Source organism: Cyprinus carpio, chromosome B22 (genome assembly GCF_018340385.1).
Source record: "Cyprinus carpio isolate SPL01 chromosome B22, ASM1834038v1, whole genome shotgun sequence".
NCBI classification, from domain to species: domain Eukaryota; kingdom Metazoa; phylum Chordata; class Actinopteri; order Cypriniformes; family Cyprinidae; genus Cyprinus; species Cyprinus carpio.
In genome coordinates this window covers 35580014-35598220 of record NC_056618.1, presented here as the reverse complement: position 1 = coordinate 35598220, position 18207 = coordinate 35580014, and the positions used below count along the sequence as shown (strand labels likewise).

Below are 18207 nucleotides of genomic sequence, written 5' to 3'. Positions count from 1 at the left end.
TTTGTTTTCTTTCATTTTGATTTAGGAAGTGTAGAGGGTTTAAAAAAGATAATTTTTGTTTGTTATTTTGGCCTTGTCTGCCCCTGACGCTAAACCCCAACTTGTTAATAAATTCTTATTCAACATCTCTCTGGTTCTGAGACTCTCTTCCTTTTCCTGTTACAGCTGACCCCTAGCGGTCGTAACAATGAGTTATATATTTATTCTGTGTTATTTTAATGTTTCTGTTTTGTTTTGTTTTGTTTTTTGACCTAAAATGTGTCTTGTGTGTGTGCTCAGTGGCTGAGTGGCACAAAAAAGCTCAGTCATTGGCTCATTCAGTTCTTTGTGTGAGTGACTGTTTTTATTTGACAAAATTAAAAGTAAAATTCTCACTGTTATTTGCTCATTTAGTGGTTTGTACATGGGTTTGTGCGTTTGTGTGTATTTCCCATTCATTTCCTGTGGGTGCCCATTTTTGTCCACGAAGGACAAATTAAGGAGTTGTTGTTGTTTTTTTAAAGTTTTTGGGGGGGTTTTTTGCCCAATTTTTTTCAGAAGGATGCTTGAGAGTTTAAAGGTTCTGAACTGAGGGTGAGAAGGCAGCAAACAAAACCACTTCTATAGAAAACACATCTGAGTTACTTTTTACTCCAAACCTTATAGTTACTGAGATGTGATGAGACTCACCGTAGTTTCTTCAGTTTACAGTGTGGATCCTCCAGTAGAGCAGAGAGCAGCTTCACTCCTGAGTCTCCTGGTTTATTATCTCTCAGATTCAGTTCTGTCAGGTGTGAGGGGTTTGATCTCAGAGCTGAAATCAGAGCATCACAGCCTTCCTGTGTAATATGTCAGGTGTGAGGACTGCAGAGAATATACAGAAGATTAAAAATGAGTTATTAGAGCTTGACTCATGTGTCCAATATAATTGCTGAAAAAAACACAGATGTAATACATATTATAGATATCAATTATTAAACCAGACACAGAGAGTGACTCAGAGTCAAGTCCCATTTTAATAGACTTCAGAATCAAACTGAAATTACTTCAGATTTGACTCAACAAACAGAACCCAAATATTACCACAAATATTCCCAAACTACTGGAGTCTTAACCTTAACTACTGAAGAAGATTTTGTATTTTATTTGTATTCAGTCTGCTTATAGTGGAGCTGTACAGACCGAGTACATTGTGATCATTTGTTTTCCTGATTTAATACTGAAAGAAGAAAAATAGAATTCTATATATGAAAAAAAACAGAAAAAAAGAATAGAAATAGATGGATAGAAAATGAGAAAGCAGCACCTTTTTCATTTATATATATATATATATACACACACACACACACATAAAGAATTTGGCTTGATTTTTCCGTTTTATTTTTCAGGATAGAAAATGGTTAATATTTGATCTCCACATGTAGGCGGACATGAAACACATCTTTCTGCTGATTGGTCAACCAAAGATCAAGTCGTGCTGTACAAACACTTGTTAATAAAGGTTACAAGTTAGTCAAGATTACAATTAATGTCCAACTGGAGTCTCACTTGATGCCAAAATGAGTCCTTACTCCTGGGAAGTTGTGTAAACTGTTAGTGTTGTATAGTTTGTTTTTTATTGTTTTTTTTTTTATTTTTTTTTTTTTGCAACACTCATCAGATGATTTGAGGCTGTCTTATTGACCAGACAATAGTTTGCTAATTTAAGAAAGTACTGAATGTTGTCAAATTAAACATGGTTAATGTTATTGAAGATTTCTGCACATGTATATCTGATGTACAAACAAAATGTCATGAAATTATACAAGCTAGCCTTATCCATGTTAATATATTTATATTTTTTTAAACAAATTTTTCTGGACAAAAAAAAAAAGAGCAAAATGGCAGCACCATAAATAACTGTCACGTGATTACATGCATCTGTTGTTGCTCAAGTGGCATTGACTAAAGATCTTTTACTTTTTCCTCAGTATTACTAAGAAACATTTTGTCTAATAATTTAATTGAATTAAAAAAGGATTATTATACTTATGAATAATTAGATTGAAATTGAATTATTTTCATTTATTCCAACAAACCTGAAAGCAACTTTTAAGTGATTGATGATGATCCCAATCCAATATTTGTAAAATCAGAGTCACAACCCTGTTCCTGAAGGAACCTCAACTTTGCACAGTTTGGGTGAATCTCTCTTATCAAACACACTTGATTCAACTCATCAGATCATTAGTAGAGCGATCTGTGATGTTAGCTGAGTGTGTCAAATAAGACAGAACTCAAAATATACAGAAACAGTGTAGAGAAACACAGGACTACTGTGTAAAATAAAGTCAATAAAACAGAGACACTGTAAAATACTCACTCAATCTTTCTAGATGCTTTGATCACTGGCAGCAGCCTCAGAAGACATTCTTCTGATCAATGATATTTCCTCAGTATAAACTCATCCAGATCTTGTTGTGAGTTCAACAGCACAAACACCAGAGCCGACCACTGAGCAGCAGACAGAGAGACTCCAGAGAGACGATTGTAATCTCTTCCGCTCAGGTATGTTTGTACTTCCTGCTCTAGTGAACGATCATTCAGTTCATTCAGACAGTGGAACAGATTGATGGATTTCTCTGGAGAGCGATTTTCCCTGATCTTCTGTTTGATGTATGCAGCTGTTTCCTGACTGATATCAGAGCTGCTTACTGTCTTTCTCAGGAGGCCTTGTAAGAGAGTCTGATTAGACTCTAGTGAGAGACCTAGAAGGAACCGGAGGAAAAGATCCCAGCGTCCGTTCTCACTCTGTAAGGCCTTGTCCACTTCTCTCTTCAGTAAACTGCTCATTGGGGACCTGAACACATTCTTCAGTCCTGTGTTTTGTTTAGAAAAGGACAGCAGCTTGAATAAAGCAGCAAGAAACTCCTGAACACTCAGATGAACAAAGCTGAACACCTTCCCCAGCTGCAGTCCAAACTCCTCTCTGAAGATCTGGGTACAAACTCCTGAGTACACTGACACTTCTCTGACATCAATGCCGCTCTCTTTCAGGTCCTTCTCATAGAAGATCAGGTTCCCTTTTTCCAGCTGTACAAAAGCCAGTTTTCCTAGAGACAGAATAGTCTTTCTAGCCTGATCAGGATTGATTTCATATTTCCCATCATACTTCTGTGTCTTCAGTTTGGTCTGAAAGATCAGAAAGTGTGTGAACATCTGTGTGAGAGTCTTGGGGATCTCTGCACTCTCTGCTTTACCCATCATCCTCTCCAGAACAGCGGCTGAAATCCAGCAGAAGACTGGGATGTGACACATGATGAACAGACTTCTTGATGATCGGATGTGTGTGACGATTCTATCAGCCAGACTCGGATCATTTATTCTCTTCCTGAAATATTCCTCCTTCTGAGGGTCGTTGAATCCTCGTACCTCTGTGACCTGGTGGACACACTCAGGAGGGATCTGATTGGCTGCTGCTGGTCGAGAGGTGATCCAGAGGAGAGCAGAAGGAAGTAGGTTCCCCTTGATGAGGTTGGTCAGCAGCACATCCACTGAAGCTGGTTCTGTCACATCAGACAAGCTCCGATTGTTTTGGAAATCTAGACGCAGTCGACACTCATCCAGACCATCAAATATGAACATGACTTTGTAGTTCTCATAATCTGCTGACTTTAATTCTTTGGTTTCTGTGTGAAGGTGGTTTAGAAGATCCACAAGACTGAGATGTTTCTGTATCAAGTTCAGCTCCCTGAAGGGAAGTGGAAATATGAAGTGAACGTCCTGATTGGCTTTTCCTTCAGTCCAGTCCAGAATGAACTTCTGCACAGAGACTGTTTTTCCAATTCCAGCGACTCCTTTAGTCAGCACAGTTCTGATGGGTTTGTCTTGTCCGGGAGGTTTAAATATGTCATTGCAGTTGATTGGTGTCTCCTGTGTCTCTGGTCTCCTGGACACTGTCTCAATCTGTCTCACCTCATGTTCATTATTGACCTCTCCACTGCCTCCCTCTGTGATGTAGAGCTCTGTGTAGATCTCATTCAGACGTGTTGAGTCTCCATGATTGGACAGTCCTTCACTGATTCTCTGATATTTATCCTGTAGTCTGGATCTGAGTTTTTGTTGAGACACAGGCATCAGTTCTGAGATAAGGAAATAATTGTTGTTATTAGCAGAGCAATATGTTAGAAATGTATTTTAGGTTTGATATGTTAGATATTAGATTGTGTCGTGACATTCAGGAACATTAGTGACTGAAGACAGAAGGTTGATAATAAAAAACACAGGCTATAATCTGCTGATCCAGAGCTCTTACTGGTCTGTAGTGTGTTAGCGAGGTCTGTCTGGTTCATCTTCCTCAGGATGAGCAGTGTGATCTTCAGAAGCCCCTCTCTGACTCTGCTATGACCCTCATCATCATAACGGTCTCTTTCAGAGGATTCTGGGTAATCTGGACTCAGTAGTCTCTTAAAGCTTTTTAACTCAGAGATGATTTTGTGCTCAATCTCCTGAAATCATAGTAAATATTCAAACAATAAACCTGCATTCAGTCACAGAGAAGGTGAATCAAAGGATCAATACACAAGAGTTAAATCATGAATACTAATAAACATCACTGAATTATATCAGACCTGCTAATAACTTCCACTGTATGCTCAAACATCAGCGTCTACAGATACTGTGGTTAAAAGAGAGAGTTTGACTGGATTGGCTGTTTGTTAGATTGATGTGCATCTTTGTGCAGCAAGTAAGTAGGAAAGTAAATATGATTATTACAGAGAGGATTTCACAGATCTCACAATTTTTTTATGCTTTTATCCAGAGGGTTATTGTGTTGGATGGACGGACACACACACACACACACACACACACACATAAAAACACATAAACACACACACACACACACACACACACACACACACGAAACCAACCTTAAAAATGGAGTCTAAGTTCTTCTTTGCTGTATATGATTCCGGTCCTTTATGTTTTTGACTGTAGTTAAACAAATATTGAATATTTTTGTAAACATGTAGTAATGTATTTAATACACATCAGTAAATTTATGAATATCATAAACATTGTATATATTTCTTATACTGTAAACTAAACAACACCTCAGATCAGCAGATGTGTCTCCCAAACTGAATTGAATTGGACGAGTCATTGACGCATCACTCTTCATGGACACACAGCTGGGTTCAGGAGATTCATTCTGACACAGACTGAAATATAACAGCAATACAAACTGTTTCTGAAAATCTCACTCTGCTCTGACAGAAACACCTTCACTGTTTCAATCTCCCTTTAATGTTCATCTTTCACTTGAGGAGGCTGTTGTGACTTGAGAGTTAAAAGATTAAAGTATTATTTTTCTATGAATAAAAGGAATCTGCCCCATGTGCTCTTTTCAATCATATATGTGACTCTGGACCACAAAACCAGGGTTAATAGGGGTCAATTTTTCGAAAATTGTTAGTATAGGAAAATTTTGTTAGGATAGGACAGTATTTGGCTGAGATACAACTATTAGAAAATCTGGAATCTGAGGGTGCAAAAAAATCAAAATATTGAGAAAATTGGTTCAACTTTAAAGTTGTCCAAATGAAGTTCTTAGCAATGCATATTACTATTCAAAAATTAAGTTTTAAAATATATTTACAGCAGGACATTTACAAAGTACCTTCATGGAACATGATCTTTACTTAATATCCTTATTATTTTTGGTATAAAAGAAAAATCATTCATTCTGTCCCAAAAAATGTATTTTTGACTGTTGGTACAAATATACTCCAGTGACTTAAGACTGGTTTGTGCTCCAGGGTCACATATTATAGAATAAAATAGACCAATACACACATATAAATAAAGACACACAAACATCCAGCAGCAACAGAGACACCTGGTGACAATATCCATAACACACCACACCTACAGTATATATGACACTCATAATATCTCACCTGGACTCAACAGAAGAGTCTTCCTCTCTGCAGAGATCTGAAAGATCCATCGCTGGGTTTTTCCTCACAGACACATCCATGTGTTCAGATAAATCTGATTCACGCCCCTGAATCTGACTATAAATGAAAATGCTATTGTAGTGTGCATTTATTGTTTCTGAACATTAAAAATGTGAAACATTTCATGTTTTCTCACCTCTTGACTGTCTTTATCTGTGTGTCATGTTCTTCAGAGAGATTCATTCTGGAGGCCATGGTTTCCTCTAAAAGCAGATCCAGATGTTGATCACAGAGTCAGTTATGAATCATCTCAGTTAATTTTCTCAAATCCACCTCTGTCTCAACAGTCAGTCCACAGCAGTGACCTGCACACATGAAAAACTATTTCATCCTGACATTATTTACCACAGAATCAGATTATTCACAAACAGCAAAACTAATTCAGACAAGCACTGTGTTAAAATGAAAGTAAAAGTGTAATCTGACGATTTACAGACTCTGTGTTTTATCTCCTAACGTCATTTAAACAATTTTCAAAATATCTGATACTGCTTATTGTTGTACTTCACTTTAAACCAGTCAGGATTGATTTTGGCTGTCAAAGATGATTGTTAAATCGTGATACTCACTGTGTTTTTCTCTCTTAATGTAGTTTACTTCCTCATACGACAAAACATACTGCTGTAATAGTTTCACTTTCATGAGTCACCTGACAAGGAGGAGTTTAAGTGTCCAAAACAAACAATAAAGTGTTTAAAATCTTCTCTTATAATTTAATTCCATTCTTTAATATGCAAAGTTATAACCCATGAATGTATTTCATCAAAGGCGCACTCTTAAGTGTTGTTTAACTGAATATATAAAGGCAGCTCTCTGTATCAAATCAAACTTACTGCTCTCTGTCAACTTCCTCATCTCTTGCTCCCCCGACAGGATAATAGTGAAATATTTTAAAAAGTAATTATTTTCTTTAGTAATGTGAGAAGCAAAAAAAGCAATATTAATCTGCCTGACTACTTTAAAGAGTTATATGAATCAAACCTATCAAAAAAAAAAAAGTGTAATAAAAAAAGCTGCTGATTACTTTTAACTGATTCCCATCTGCTACTAAAACTATTTACAATACAATACAGACTTTACAGTGATTAACAATAAAATCCTAATTAATTACCAGCACAATTTTTAGTACAGTCTCAATAGTCTCTCAGTGCAGCAGCTACTTATAACTGCATACAGTCCTTGCTAAAGTATCTGGAGCACTTCCTCATGTTGTCTGTAATGTAGTGAGAAAATCAGTCAGCTGACAGGATTTTGAGCAGCACTTCTGTTACATGTGGCTACAAAAATCTGCAAATTCATATGTGAGCACATACAGTATACCTCATTGGTTGTACCTAGACCAGAAACCCCTTCTTTCTTTTAAGGAGTTTTATAACTTATTGGTTGGGTGGTAGGTGTAAGTGATTGGTTGGCTAAATTATGGCCTAAACAGCACTGTAATAAATAAATTAATTACTTAAATTAAAAAATCATAATTTTATAGAAAATAAATTATTTTAATTGTTTTCTTTCATTTATAATTGTAGTCAAAACTCTGTAAAATTAACTGTAAATGAACTACTCGGCTGTTATTTTAAGTATTATGACATTAATGACAAATTACAGTAATTAATTTTTTTTTATACAGAGAACTTAGTTTTTTAATTCTTAAAGTACATACAAATGTATGTACAATTGCAAAAATAATCTGTAATTAATACAATAACATAACCGTTAGATAATAAAACGTACAGTAAAATCTTATTCAAATAAGCTGAAAACTGTTATTTTACATGTGTTTCCTGAATTATTATGATCAAACATAAATTCACTATAATAAATAAATAAAGTCACATGACTGGCAGCAACAGAACATTAAACACTAAAAGATCCCTCTAGATCTCAGCATCTTCACTTATTACATTCCAGACTTTATTTCTTTCATTCAAAACCATTTATTAAGGACTGGGTCACTTCAACTGGGACTCTGCCTTTCAGTCCTCACAATACTCAAACATTTTGGTTTTAATTTCCCATTCGCTCTGTCATATCATAGATAGTATACACTCAAGTACTATAGAAACATATTAGCTGAGCTCACACACATATTTTAGATAGTTATTGGCCATTATTCGAAGCATAAACCATAAGATATATCCACCCTGTCATGGGCATATATATTACTGTTAAATACATTTATAATTGCAAAATTAAGATGCAAATTATATTTTCTGAAAGGTATGATGTCAGTTTCTTAAACGGTTATTTGTTTGCTTTCAAATTATAAATACATAAAATATTTTGTGTAAACCATGTGTTTTTAAAGAAAGTCTCTTATTTGGAGAAGTTTTTTGTTTTTCGCATGTTATTGCCCCCACACCTAGCTATTAACCACACTGTACTATATAGATATGATTTAATTATTATTTAAAATATTATTGCAAAATATCAAGATGACAGGGTGGACCAGCACATGACGGGGTGGACACATAATGCAGAACACACAAAGCAGGACAAAATATGACAATAAAACATTTATTCAACTTCTAAAAAAATAATAAATTGTTAATAAATAATGCAATTACATCGTCAATCACATTAATATACCATTATTATACCATATAGTAGGACATTTTGAGCTTCAATTAGCATATTAGCTTACAACAAACTGTGACTAGCTAAATAATCATCATGAAGTGGTTAGTGATTGCTGCTTTTGAAGCACTAAATCCAAAGCTTTGAAAGTTTTGTATATAAATTTTTTTGAAACAGTGGTTTGGAGCACGTATGCTAAAGTGATGGGATTTCAGTAAATGAGGCTTTGTTACATCATAACTGTTCCGAAACATTTAAAAATTTGGTTTGTTGGGTGGGGGGACAGTCTCTGTGAACCTGTGAATCATGCGAGTTCATTGAGATCACCTCCCAGCGCTGAACCATTGAACCAGTGTTTATGGTTTTTACCTTATCTTGAATCAATTTCATAAATTTGTAGCAAAGACTTTATATGTAGAAAGACTTTGCACTCCTTATACTTGTGAATGGGAGAAAGTGCAACACCCAATATGGCGAATAAGCCCCATCTTCTAAATGAAAGAGCAAATCGTTGATCAGTAAAGTCATTGAGTACTGCAGCTGCCGTCAGAAGCTTCGGTTCCTATAGAAAAAGAAGGCATTATTAGTATAGTGGTGATGACTACTAATGATGATTGTTGATTATTAGAAACAACAATTATGAGGCAGTTGCACTGCGTGAAAGAGGAATTTCCGGGATAAATCTGAAATGGAAAATTTCAGTGAAACTTAAGGTGTATACCCTTGTACGAAAATTTCCCAGGCAAGTGTGCTGAGTCCCGTACATGACCATACACCTGAGATGCACAGAGATTTCCGGATACAGGATATTTCTGATTTCACACACTAGACGTGTTCAGAGATTTCCAGTACACCAGCCCTCATGATATTAAAGATGTTTTTATTATGGTTTTTAGTGTATATACTATGTTTTTTGGCAGATTGACTGCCATTTGTATAATGACAGTTTTACTACTGTATCTCAGGGTTTGTTGTAGTTTGGTATGAGAGGTAATAATCAGTAATTTACCACGTACTGACATTCCAGGCCTCGCATTTTGAACTGATTCACACAAGACTCGCAATTCTTGATGCCTTGAATCTAATCTTTTCGGAATCGACTCACTGTTCTTACCCCTCCTGCCACAGCTGTAGTTTGAATTTGCACTGACAGGAGATCTTGTTCTGCAGTGAGGGGCTACTGGCTGACAGCGTCCAGTAATTTCTGAGAGATTTACCTCAGACGAAGGTAAGTGTGAATATATAAAAACCATTTAAAAAAAAAAACATTTTTTACAAGAACATAACATTAAGTGTCCAAAACAAACAATAAAGGGTTTAAAATCTTCTCTTAGAATTGAATTTCATTCTTTAATATTCAAAGTTATAACCCATGTTTTTGCTCACAGATGTACTCTGAGTGTTGTTTAACTGAATATATAACAAATTAATCAATCTGTATCAAATCAAACTTGCAGCTCTCTGTCAACTTCCTCGTCACTTCCTCCCTCTACAGAATACGAGTGGAATAGTTTAACAGTGTCAACCCAGCCGGCATTTCAACGCTGAAACAACGTCAGGTACCAGGGTTGAATCAATGTTGAATTACCTTTCGATTTTGCAAATTGGTTTAACGTTGATATTGTGACGCTGTTTCACCGTCTGACCTTCATCATGAGTGAATTATGGTCGTTCTGGAGACGTTGGATTAACGTTGAATTAGGTGTTGATTTTGAAAAGTGAATCAAGGTGGATAACACGACGTTGTTTCACCGTCGTACCTTGCACCATGTATAAATACATAACTGTATGTTCAATTAGAGCCTAGTTTGAATTTAGATCAACACTGTAGTACATTATAAAGGCTAAAAATCTAATGACTGGCAGCAATGGCTTTACAATCAACTTCAATAAACTACCACATGCTCAAAATTGTAAAACAGCAGTTTAATTTTGGAAACATACTGTATAAAACAGATTAAAATAATCCCAGACTTTATTTTGCAGAGTATGTATGGATGTATTGTTTTTTAAAAACATGTAAAAGAACAATCCAAATACAATAATATTTAAAGGTTTTTGTCAAATAATTTGGCATATTTTTGCATATAAATGCATATATTGTGCAGCACTTGCAAGAGAAACCCATGTACCTTTATGACTGAAACCAGCTGATCTTTTCTTTTGTGTGGAAAACTAGTAGTTTTCTGTAAAAAACATGTTTTTTAGTAAAGTGTCTCATTACAAGAGATTTGTACATTTGTGCAGTGAAAATGTGTTGCACGGTTCGAGAAGGGAACCTTCAATCAGGGACGCTGTAAGGGAGGGAAGATTAGGACACCAGGGGGCCCCCCAATGTTTTTTTTTTTTGTTTGTTTGTTTTTTTTTTGTTTTTTTTTACAATTAAATAACTGAAACAAGTGATATAAATGAATGAATGAATATGAATGAATAAATGAATAATTCAAGACAAAAAAAAATTCTGATTTGCTGATAACTGCTGCTGTGTCTGCTAGCGTTTGAGTCATGCGCAATTGCGCATAGACACCTCGCGTGCAGTGACAATTCGTGCCGGCGCGCAAGTGCGCGTCACTGTAATAAATGATAAGCCATGTCACAAAAAGGATGTATCCCTCTGGTTCCGAAAAGAGAAAGAAGAAAAGGACAGAGGAGGAGAAAAAAGAGCATGATAAAGGTATGTTTGCATGATTATTTACAGTATGTTTTGTGCAGCAGCAGCACAAATTGTGCTCACGTCACGTCAAGCCCAGCCGCGGTTTGAAAGAACACGGTCAAGCCAGCCGCACTTTTTTTGTTTTGGTTTGTGCGTCTAATCGTGCACTTACGGTATGGGTCCTGGGAGCGGTCAAAATGGATGTAAAGAAGCGGCGTTAATATATATATTATATATTAACATTGATAAATTATGTATTGCGTGTGTGTGTGTTTGTGTGTGTATACCTTTCAACTAATAGTGACCCTGACTATTGCTGTATTCATTTTCAAGTTAAATCTATTATACAATTTCTTTACAAAGGCAAATGACTCCAAAACTCAATGTGCATTCTCACTCTTTTCTCATAAAAAGCACTTACTGGTAAAAAGCTTTCCTTAAAAGGTTTGCTCAATTTTTCCAATTGATTACTTTTAACATTGACCCTGAATATTACTGAATTATCATTTACTGTATAGTTTTGGAGAAAATTAATGGCAAAATCACTCCAAAAAAGTGCATTCTAGCAGTTGCACCATTACCCATTTTCAAACACTCATAAAAATCTTTGCTTTATAGGTTTGCTCATTCTTTCAGTTGATTCCTGTTCTTAGTGATCCTGATTATTACTGTATTAAGTTTCAAATATTTTTACTGTGTAGTTTTGGAGAAAATTGATGGCAAATTCACTCCAAAAAACAAAAGTGCATTCTAGCAGTTGGACCATTTCCCATTTTCCCATTTGAAAATTATTTATTTCATGTTTTGTGACAGTTTGTATTCAGAAGTTTAAGAGTAAAGTATTTTAAGTATCAATTTTTTTATTATTTATTTTGTATTAATACATAACCTCACTGTATTCATTTATAATGTAACATTATAGCATGACATTTGTGTCAATAATCTTCAAGCACAGGTGACTCCGCGTGGTGGGAGGGGGGCCCCCAAATCAAATTCTGCTTAGGGCCCCCAAGAGGCTCGGGCCGGCACTGGATAGCGAAGTCCACTAAAGGAGGTCGAGCTTTTTCGGCTCCCGAACTCTGGAATAGCCTTCCTTATAATGTTCGGGGTTCAGGCACACTTTCTCTGTTTAAATCTAGATTAAAAAAACACTTCTTTGGCCAAGCATTCAAATAATGCATCTCATAATTTTGGACTGCAGTTTATATCTGATCAAATGCGCATTATTATTCTTTAGCTTGGGTTAAATTAATTAATTTTACTTGGCTGGAACAGCAGCTACGCTAATTATGTCTCTATTTGTTTCTCTGTTTAGGATTTACACAAGAAGAGATGATGCAACCCCTCAGAGGACCTCAGATGATGCTAACCCAGAGACAACATACAGAACTACCACATTTTGCTGTAAGTTTGATTGCATAATTGCTGTTAATAGTGTTAATCGTCTGTTTGTTTACGTCTTTTATTGATTTTCCTGAACATTTCTGCCGTATGCACATAAACTGACAGTCACCACTGATAAGCTACTACTAAATATTGTAGAAACTTAATTTTCTGTAAAGTTGCTTTGCAATGATTTGTATCGTAAAAAGCGCTATACAAATAAACTTGAATTGAATTGAATTGAATTAAATTGTACCGACATTTGCAATTATGTTTCAGAAAACACTTTGAGGCTATTATAAATATAAAAACAGATATAACACACCTAATGCATGGGATTCATATCAGGAAAATGTGGAAAAAATCTCTAAAAGACAGACATTAACACAACTTACCAGCACACACAACATCAGATGAGCATCTAACTTGAGCATCTGTGATAAGCAATACACAAATACACACACATGTATTTATCTTCTGCAGGATACATGTCCTTTACACATTTGTAAACTCTGTTAACGTAAAGATATACTTTACTATTTTCAAAAGATTTAAAGATAGCGATTTTCTTAACCTACCTCATTTTGTCAGTATGTTTGCAGGACCTCGCAGAACACATCTGACTCTTCTTGTGTTCACATTACAGTTTTTGTTCTCCATTGACATGTCACGACTCAAATTCACTCAAAAAAAAATAAAATAAAATAAAAAAAATAACCGGCAAATATTAAATAATTCGGGAGTCGGGACCGACCGAGCAGAATATTAAATAATTCGGGAGTCGGGACCAAGACGATAATAACCGTCATATTTTTCAAATGTAGAAAGGGGCGTGAACCATTTTATTTTCCAGTTTTCTGGATGACAGCCAGATTAACCAATCATGATCAAAGCAATAAAGTTAAACAACCAATAGGAATTGTTTCAGCATGATAAAGCAGCGAAATGTATTTAGTTTTATTGTTGTTAATGATGATAATATTTAACATATACCTTTAGATTTTAGAATAGGTATCATGATTAAAATATTGTAAAATGCTATTAAAATAATAATAATAATAATAATAATATTAAATAATTTAATATAAATAATTTAAAAGTTTATTAACCTTTTTCAACCATTTAGCATTAAACATTTTCAACGTTTAAACAATTGACCTTATTTCAACCTTATTTCAACTTTGAAGGTCGGTCATGTGCCGGCTGGGTATGGAATCGCCAATAATCGAAAAAATATACTTTCAAACATACTGATAAACTAACGTTAAATATAAAAATACTGTATTTAAAACAGCTAGTTCATATATCGGACGCAACAAAATTTGTGACAAATTTGCCGCATCTGCGCACGGAAGTTATCAGACTAAATGTTCTGCAAAATCATCAATGTGAAAATCAATAGTAGATTTCATTCATTTAAAGTCCAGCAGTTTAACACTAATATTGGACATAAACGAACACGTTAAATATAAAGTATTTAAAACAGGTAAGTTCATATATTTGAAGTAAGTTGAATTGAACTGATGGATCATACAGGGCTCCGGACTGCGCACCTCATTACGAGCCCGACGCATCGCCACAGAAACAAGGAGGAGATGCACTCTAATATAACTGTGGCATTAAACTCAGTTAGTGAGGGCTCATTTAAAATATTGCACATATATAGTCCGTTCAGATTACTTGTTCAAGTGCAATGAAATACCTTATATCTGCAGACGATGTACGTCTGTTTGTGGATGGAGACTTTGTAACGGCCAAAACTATGTATTTTGTATCTGCAGACGATGTACGTCTAGTGCATGAAAATACATAACAAGGCGGCAGAGCGAACTTATCATCCATAGTGGTTCTCACGTAGTCCTTCTACGTCATAGTGTGTGCTATAAGTTAAGTGATCAGTCTTTAAGAAAAGGACTACGTGAGAACCACTATGGATGATAAGTTCGCTCTGCCGCCTTATTTTCATGCACTCCTCACTTAAATGAACTATAGTGTCCTGCACCAACCAGTAAATATATCAAAAACTGAATCATTTTTGGTTTGACTGTAATATATATATGTGTGTGTGTGTGTACCAACCAGTAAATTATGCTCTGTCAAATTAGTCATTTTGTGTTTTTGTATAGTCCAAATGTCCACACACTGATCAAGATGAACTGCTGACATCGTCCTGTGTTAAGGTGATTGTTTATAACTAATGAATCAATGAATGAATGATGCATTTAAATAGCGCTTTATTGTGTATTGTTGTCCACCCAAAGCACTTTACAATCATAAGGGGGGTCTCTCCTCAACCACCAGTGTGCAGCATCCACTTGAATGATGTGACGGCAGAGACCATGAGACCAAGCCCATCAGTGGCTAAAACAACAGTTAAGTCACAGATTCAGTCAAAAGTCCTTGAAAATTTAGGCATCATGGTAAGCAATGTTCAGCATCCTAATTAACTCACAAGGTGTGTTTTTGGATATTGGTGAATTTTGACAGTGCGAACAGCCTGTTAGAATTTTTGTATGGTATAATATAAATAGGCCTGCACACTTTTTTTTTAAAATCTCTGTTTTTGTGTTTAAGCAAAAAAACAAACAAGAGTGACACTTGGAGTGACACGAGGCTATGCAGATTTTTTTAATCTGTTTTTTTTTTTTTTTTTTTCAGAATTATTATGAACCATTTTTATCAGTTGTACTATTGGACATTCTTTTATTTTAGATGAAAAGTTTAAAGCTCTGGAATATGTTCCTCTTAATTCTGCTGGGGAAAGTTTCAAAGCCCATAAGTGGACAGAAAAGGTCCAGTGTCCCTTTGAGTTCCCACCTGAGGGACAGAAGGTGCTGGACAAAATGATCACACTCTTTGAGTGGTAAATCATATTTGCAACTATTTAACTATTTAAGTTTCTATGTTACACTGCACTTTATTTCAAAGTTTTTTTTTATGTATTTTAATATGACTTTAATGATACTTTTTTAAGGTTTTGAGTCCAGAAAAAGAACAAGAGGTTACAGAAAGTATTGAAGAAGAACAAATAGAAAGTGTGAAGGAAGAAGCAGAGAGGCCTGTTGAGGAACAGAGATTCAAAAGTGCGAAGAAGATCGAGAGGACACAGAGAGTGATAGGACGGAGAGTCCAGACTTAAAAGAGCTTGTAGAAGAAGAAGAGAACATTTTATAAAAGAACAATGAAGAAGAGAGGATGAAGGGAAGATCTAGGATAAAGAGCAGATCGAAGGACAACAGACAGAAAAGTGGAGGGGAAGAACCAGAGAGGCCTGTTGAGGAAGAAGAAGAGATGAAAGTGACTAAAAAGACTACACAAGCAAAGGAGATGAAGAAACAGGCAGAGAAATGAAAGATTATTGTACTTAAGATGATGAAATTGAAGCCAGAAGAGACCTTGATTAGCTTCAGGTGTGTTTCATTAGGGTTGGAGTTGTGGACCTCTAGGAACTGAGTTTGAGACCAGTGCTTTAGCTCTTTGCATTTTAGATTTAGATTTTTAGATATTTAAAAATTTTTTTTGCATTTTAAAAATTAGACATTCTCTGTTCTAGTTATGAAGTATTTCTAACATTTTTTTAACCAAATTTTACATTTGTACAGAATGTCCCATTCCACGCATCTCTGGATGTATTTGCAGTGGAATCTGCGTCCATGAACAGAAAGTTCTCAGAAAGATTGGTATTAATCTGTATCTACAATCGTTTATGTTGTGTTTCATATACCAGAGACTAGGGCTGTGCAAAAAATATGAATATGATTTTCATGCGCATCTCTTCAGTAAAGACGCTCCTGTAATTAGTGGTTTTTCTCCAGCACGTGCGTTCAGATCAGGGTGTTGCCAGGTTTTCACAACAAATCCTGCCCAGTTGCTTCTCAAAACTAGTCCATCCAATCGCGTTTTCCAGGAGGTTCCCCGATAAAAAATTGCATCCCAGGGTTAAAATATACGTTTTTGTCAGGGTTGCCCTGGTAATATTCACATTTTAGGGGCTAAATATCACGTTATTGGTATTGGGGTCACTTCAACCCGCGGACATGAAAAACAACCGCAGACTTGGCCACACTGGTTGGCATTTACTACACAGAGCCGTAATTCACTGACAATCTACACAAAATCGATTTTTAAAATCGCAGGCGATTCTTTGTCGATTTTGAAAGCGATTTTGTGGAGCTTGTCGGTGGACTACGGCTCTGTGTAGTTAAATGCCGCTCCAACTGAAACCAGTGTTGCCAAGTCTGCGGTTGTTTTTTCATGTCCGCGGGTTGAAGCGACCCCAATACCAATAACATGATATTTAGCCCCTAAAAATGTGAATATTACCAGGGCCAAACCCTGACAAAAACGTATATTTTAACCCCGGGATGCAATTTTTATCGGGGAACCTCCTGGAAACGTGATTGGGCTAGTTTTGGACTAGTTTTTGAGAAGCAACTGGGCAGGATTTGTTTGTGAAAACCTGGCAACCCTGATCTGAACGCACGTGCTGGAGATATACTACTAATCACAGGAGCGTCTTTACTGATGAGATGCGCATGAGGGGCATCCAACCTGCTCCAGCTCACCTGTCTGTAATCATTAAGCAGCGCTGAACACCTTGATTAGCTGCTTCAGGTGTGTTTGATTGGGTTGGAGCTCAAATCTGTTTAAATGTTTAAATGATGATCTGTCTATTCACCAAAAGAACCTGGAAGATCCTGTCATAAATTACCATATATGGTAGTGTGATGCTTCTGTTAAATGGGTTTCATTGGCCCTGATCTTCTCTTGGCATCCATAGGATTCGCTGTGTTTGAACGATCTTTTGACCCATATTTAAAAACGTTTAATGTTGCAAAGTATGTTTTGCTGTTATTACGTCAGTAATACATTCAGTTAACAAAGCATTTGTTGCTATGTTGTAAGAAAATGACCTCTTACTGATATCCTAACCCTAAGCATAACTTAATTGAACTACAAACAACAGCGCCTTGTTTTTTGTGTTCCATCGGTGTAATGGCAGAGGGCTTGTGGGTAATGTAGTTTTAAAACGTTTAATAATGAAATGGGGGGGGTGCTATATTTAATAAACAGAGGGATATGTAATCATCTTGTGCAAACTTCCATGACATTTGAGAGAAAGCATGAAATTTGGTATTTTATTATAAGCACTTTTTAAAACACTTTTGTGTTACCTTTTATATGTACCTATTTGGAAACTGTGTCCAACTTCATTTAGTAAACATAGCATAAGTAGTACTCCTTACATGTTTACCAGTATTTTCTTCATCAGTGTTGGCGATTGGGCAGTTTTTTGTGATTGGTTTTGAAGTTGTACTACGTGGGATAAAAATGGCCTTTGCCAGGTGGAATTTAGATATTTCTGTTTGTACCTTTTATTTCTTTAAGGCAAATGACAGACATGGAAAATAGTTTACAACGTAGCCTTCTTTAGAGAAGGACACAATTTACTTTATTATGATGTATTGAAAAATTGTGGATGTGCCACAATATTGTTGTAGCTATGAATTAATTTGTATTGTTTATTATTGGTAAGATTTGTGTGCTGACTATAATTTTGTGTGGATTCTGAACAGTTGCTGGAAATCACACCAATCTGGCAACACGTCTAACTCTGAA

The 18207-nt window shown here is 35.8% G+C and overlaps 1 protein-coding gene across 1 annotated transcript in view; it reads right to left on the bottom strand.

Annotated features, from left to right (window-relative positions):
• The window catches only part of LOC109085380 (NACHT, LRR and PYD domains-containing protein 3-like), a 31222-nt gene extending 24587 nt beyond the window's left edge, over positions 1 to 6635 (bottom strand). The window contains 7 exon segments of the mRNA XM_042748855.1: positions 2342 to 4100; positions 4274 to 4466; positions 4890 to 4950; positions 5073 to 5180; positions 5919 to 6035; positions 6115 to 6181; positions 6548 to 6635. Of these exon segments, the coding sequence (XP_042604789.1) occupies positions 2342 to 4100; positions 4274 to 4466; positions 4890 to 4950; positions 5073 to 5180; positions 5919 to 6035; positions 6115 to 6181; positions 6548 to 6620 (2378 nt within the window). The 5' untranslated portion in view covers positions 6621 to 6635.
• Between the last annotated feature and the right edge of the window lie 11572 nt (positions 6636 to 18207).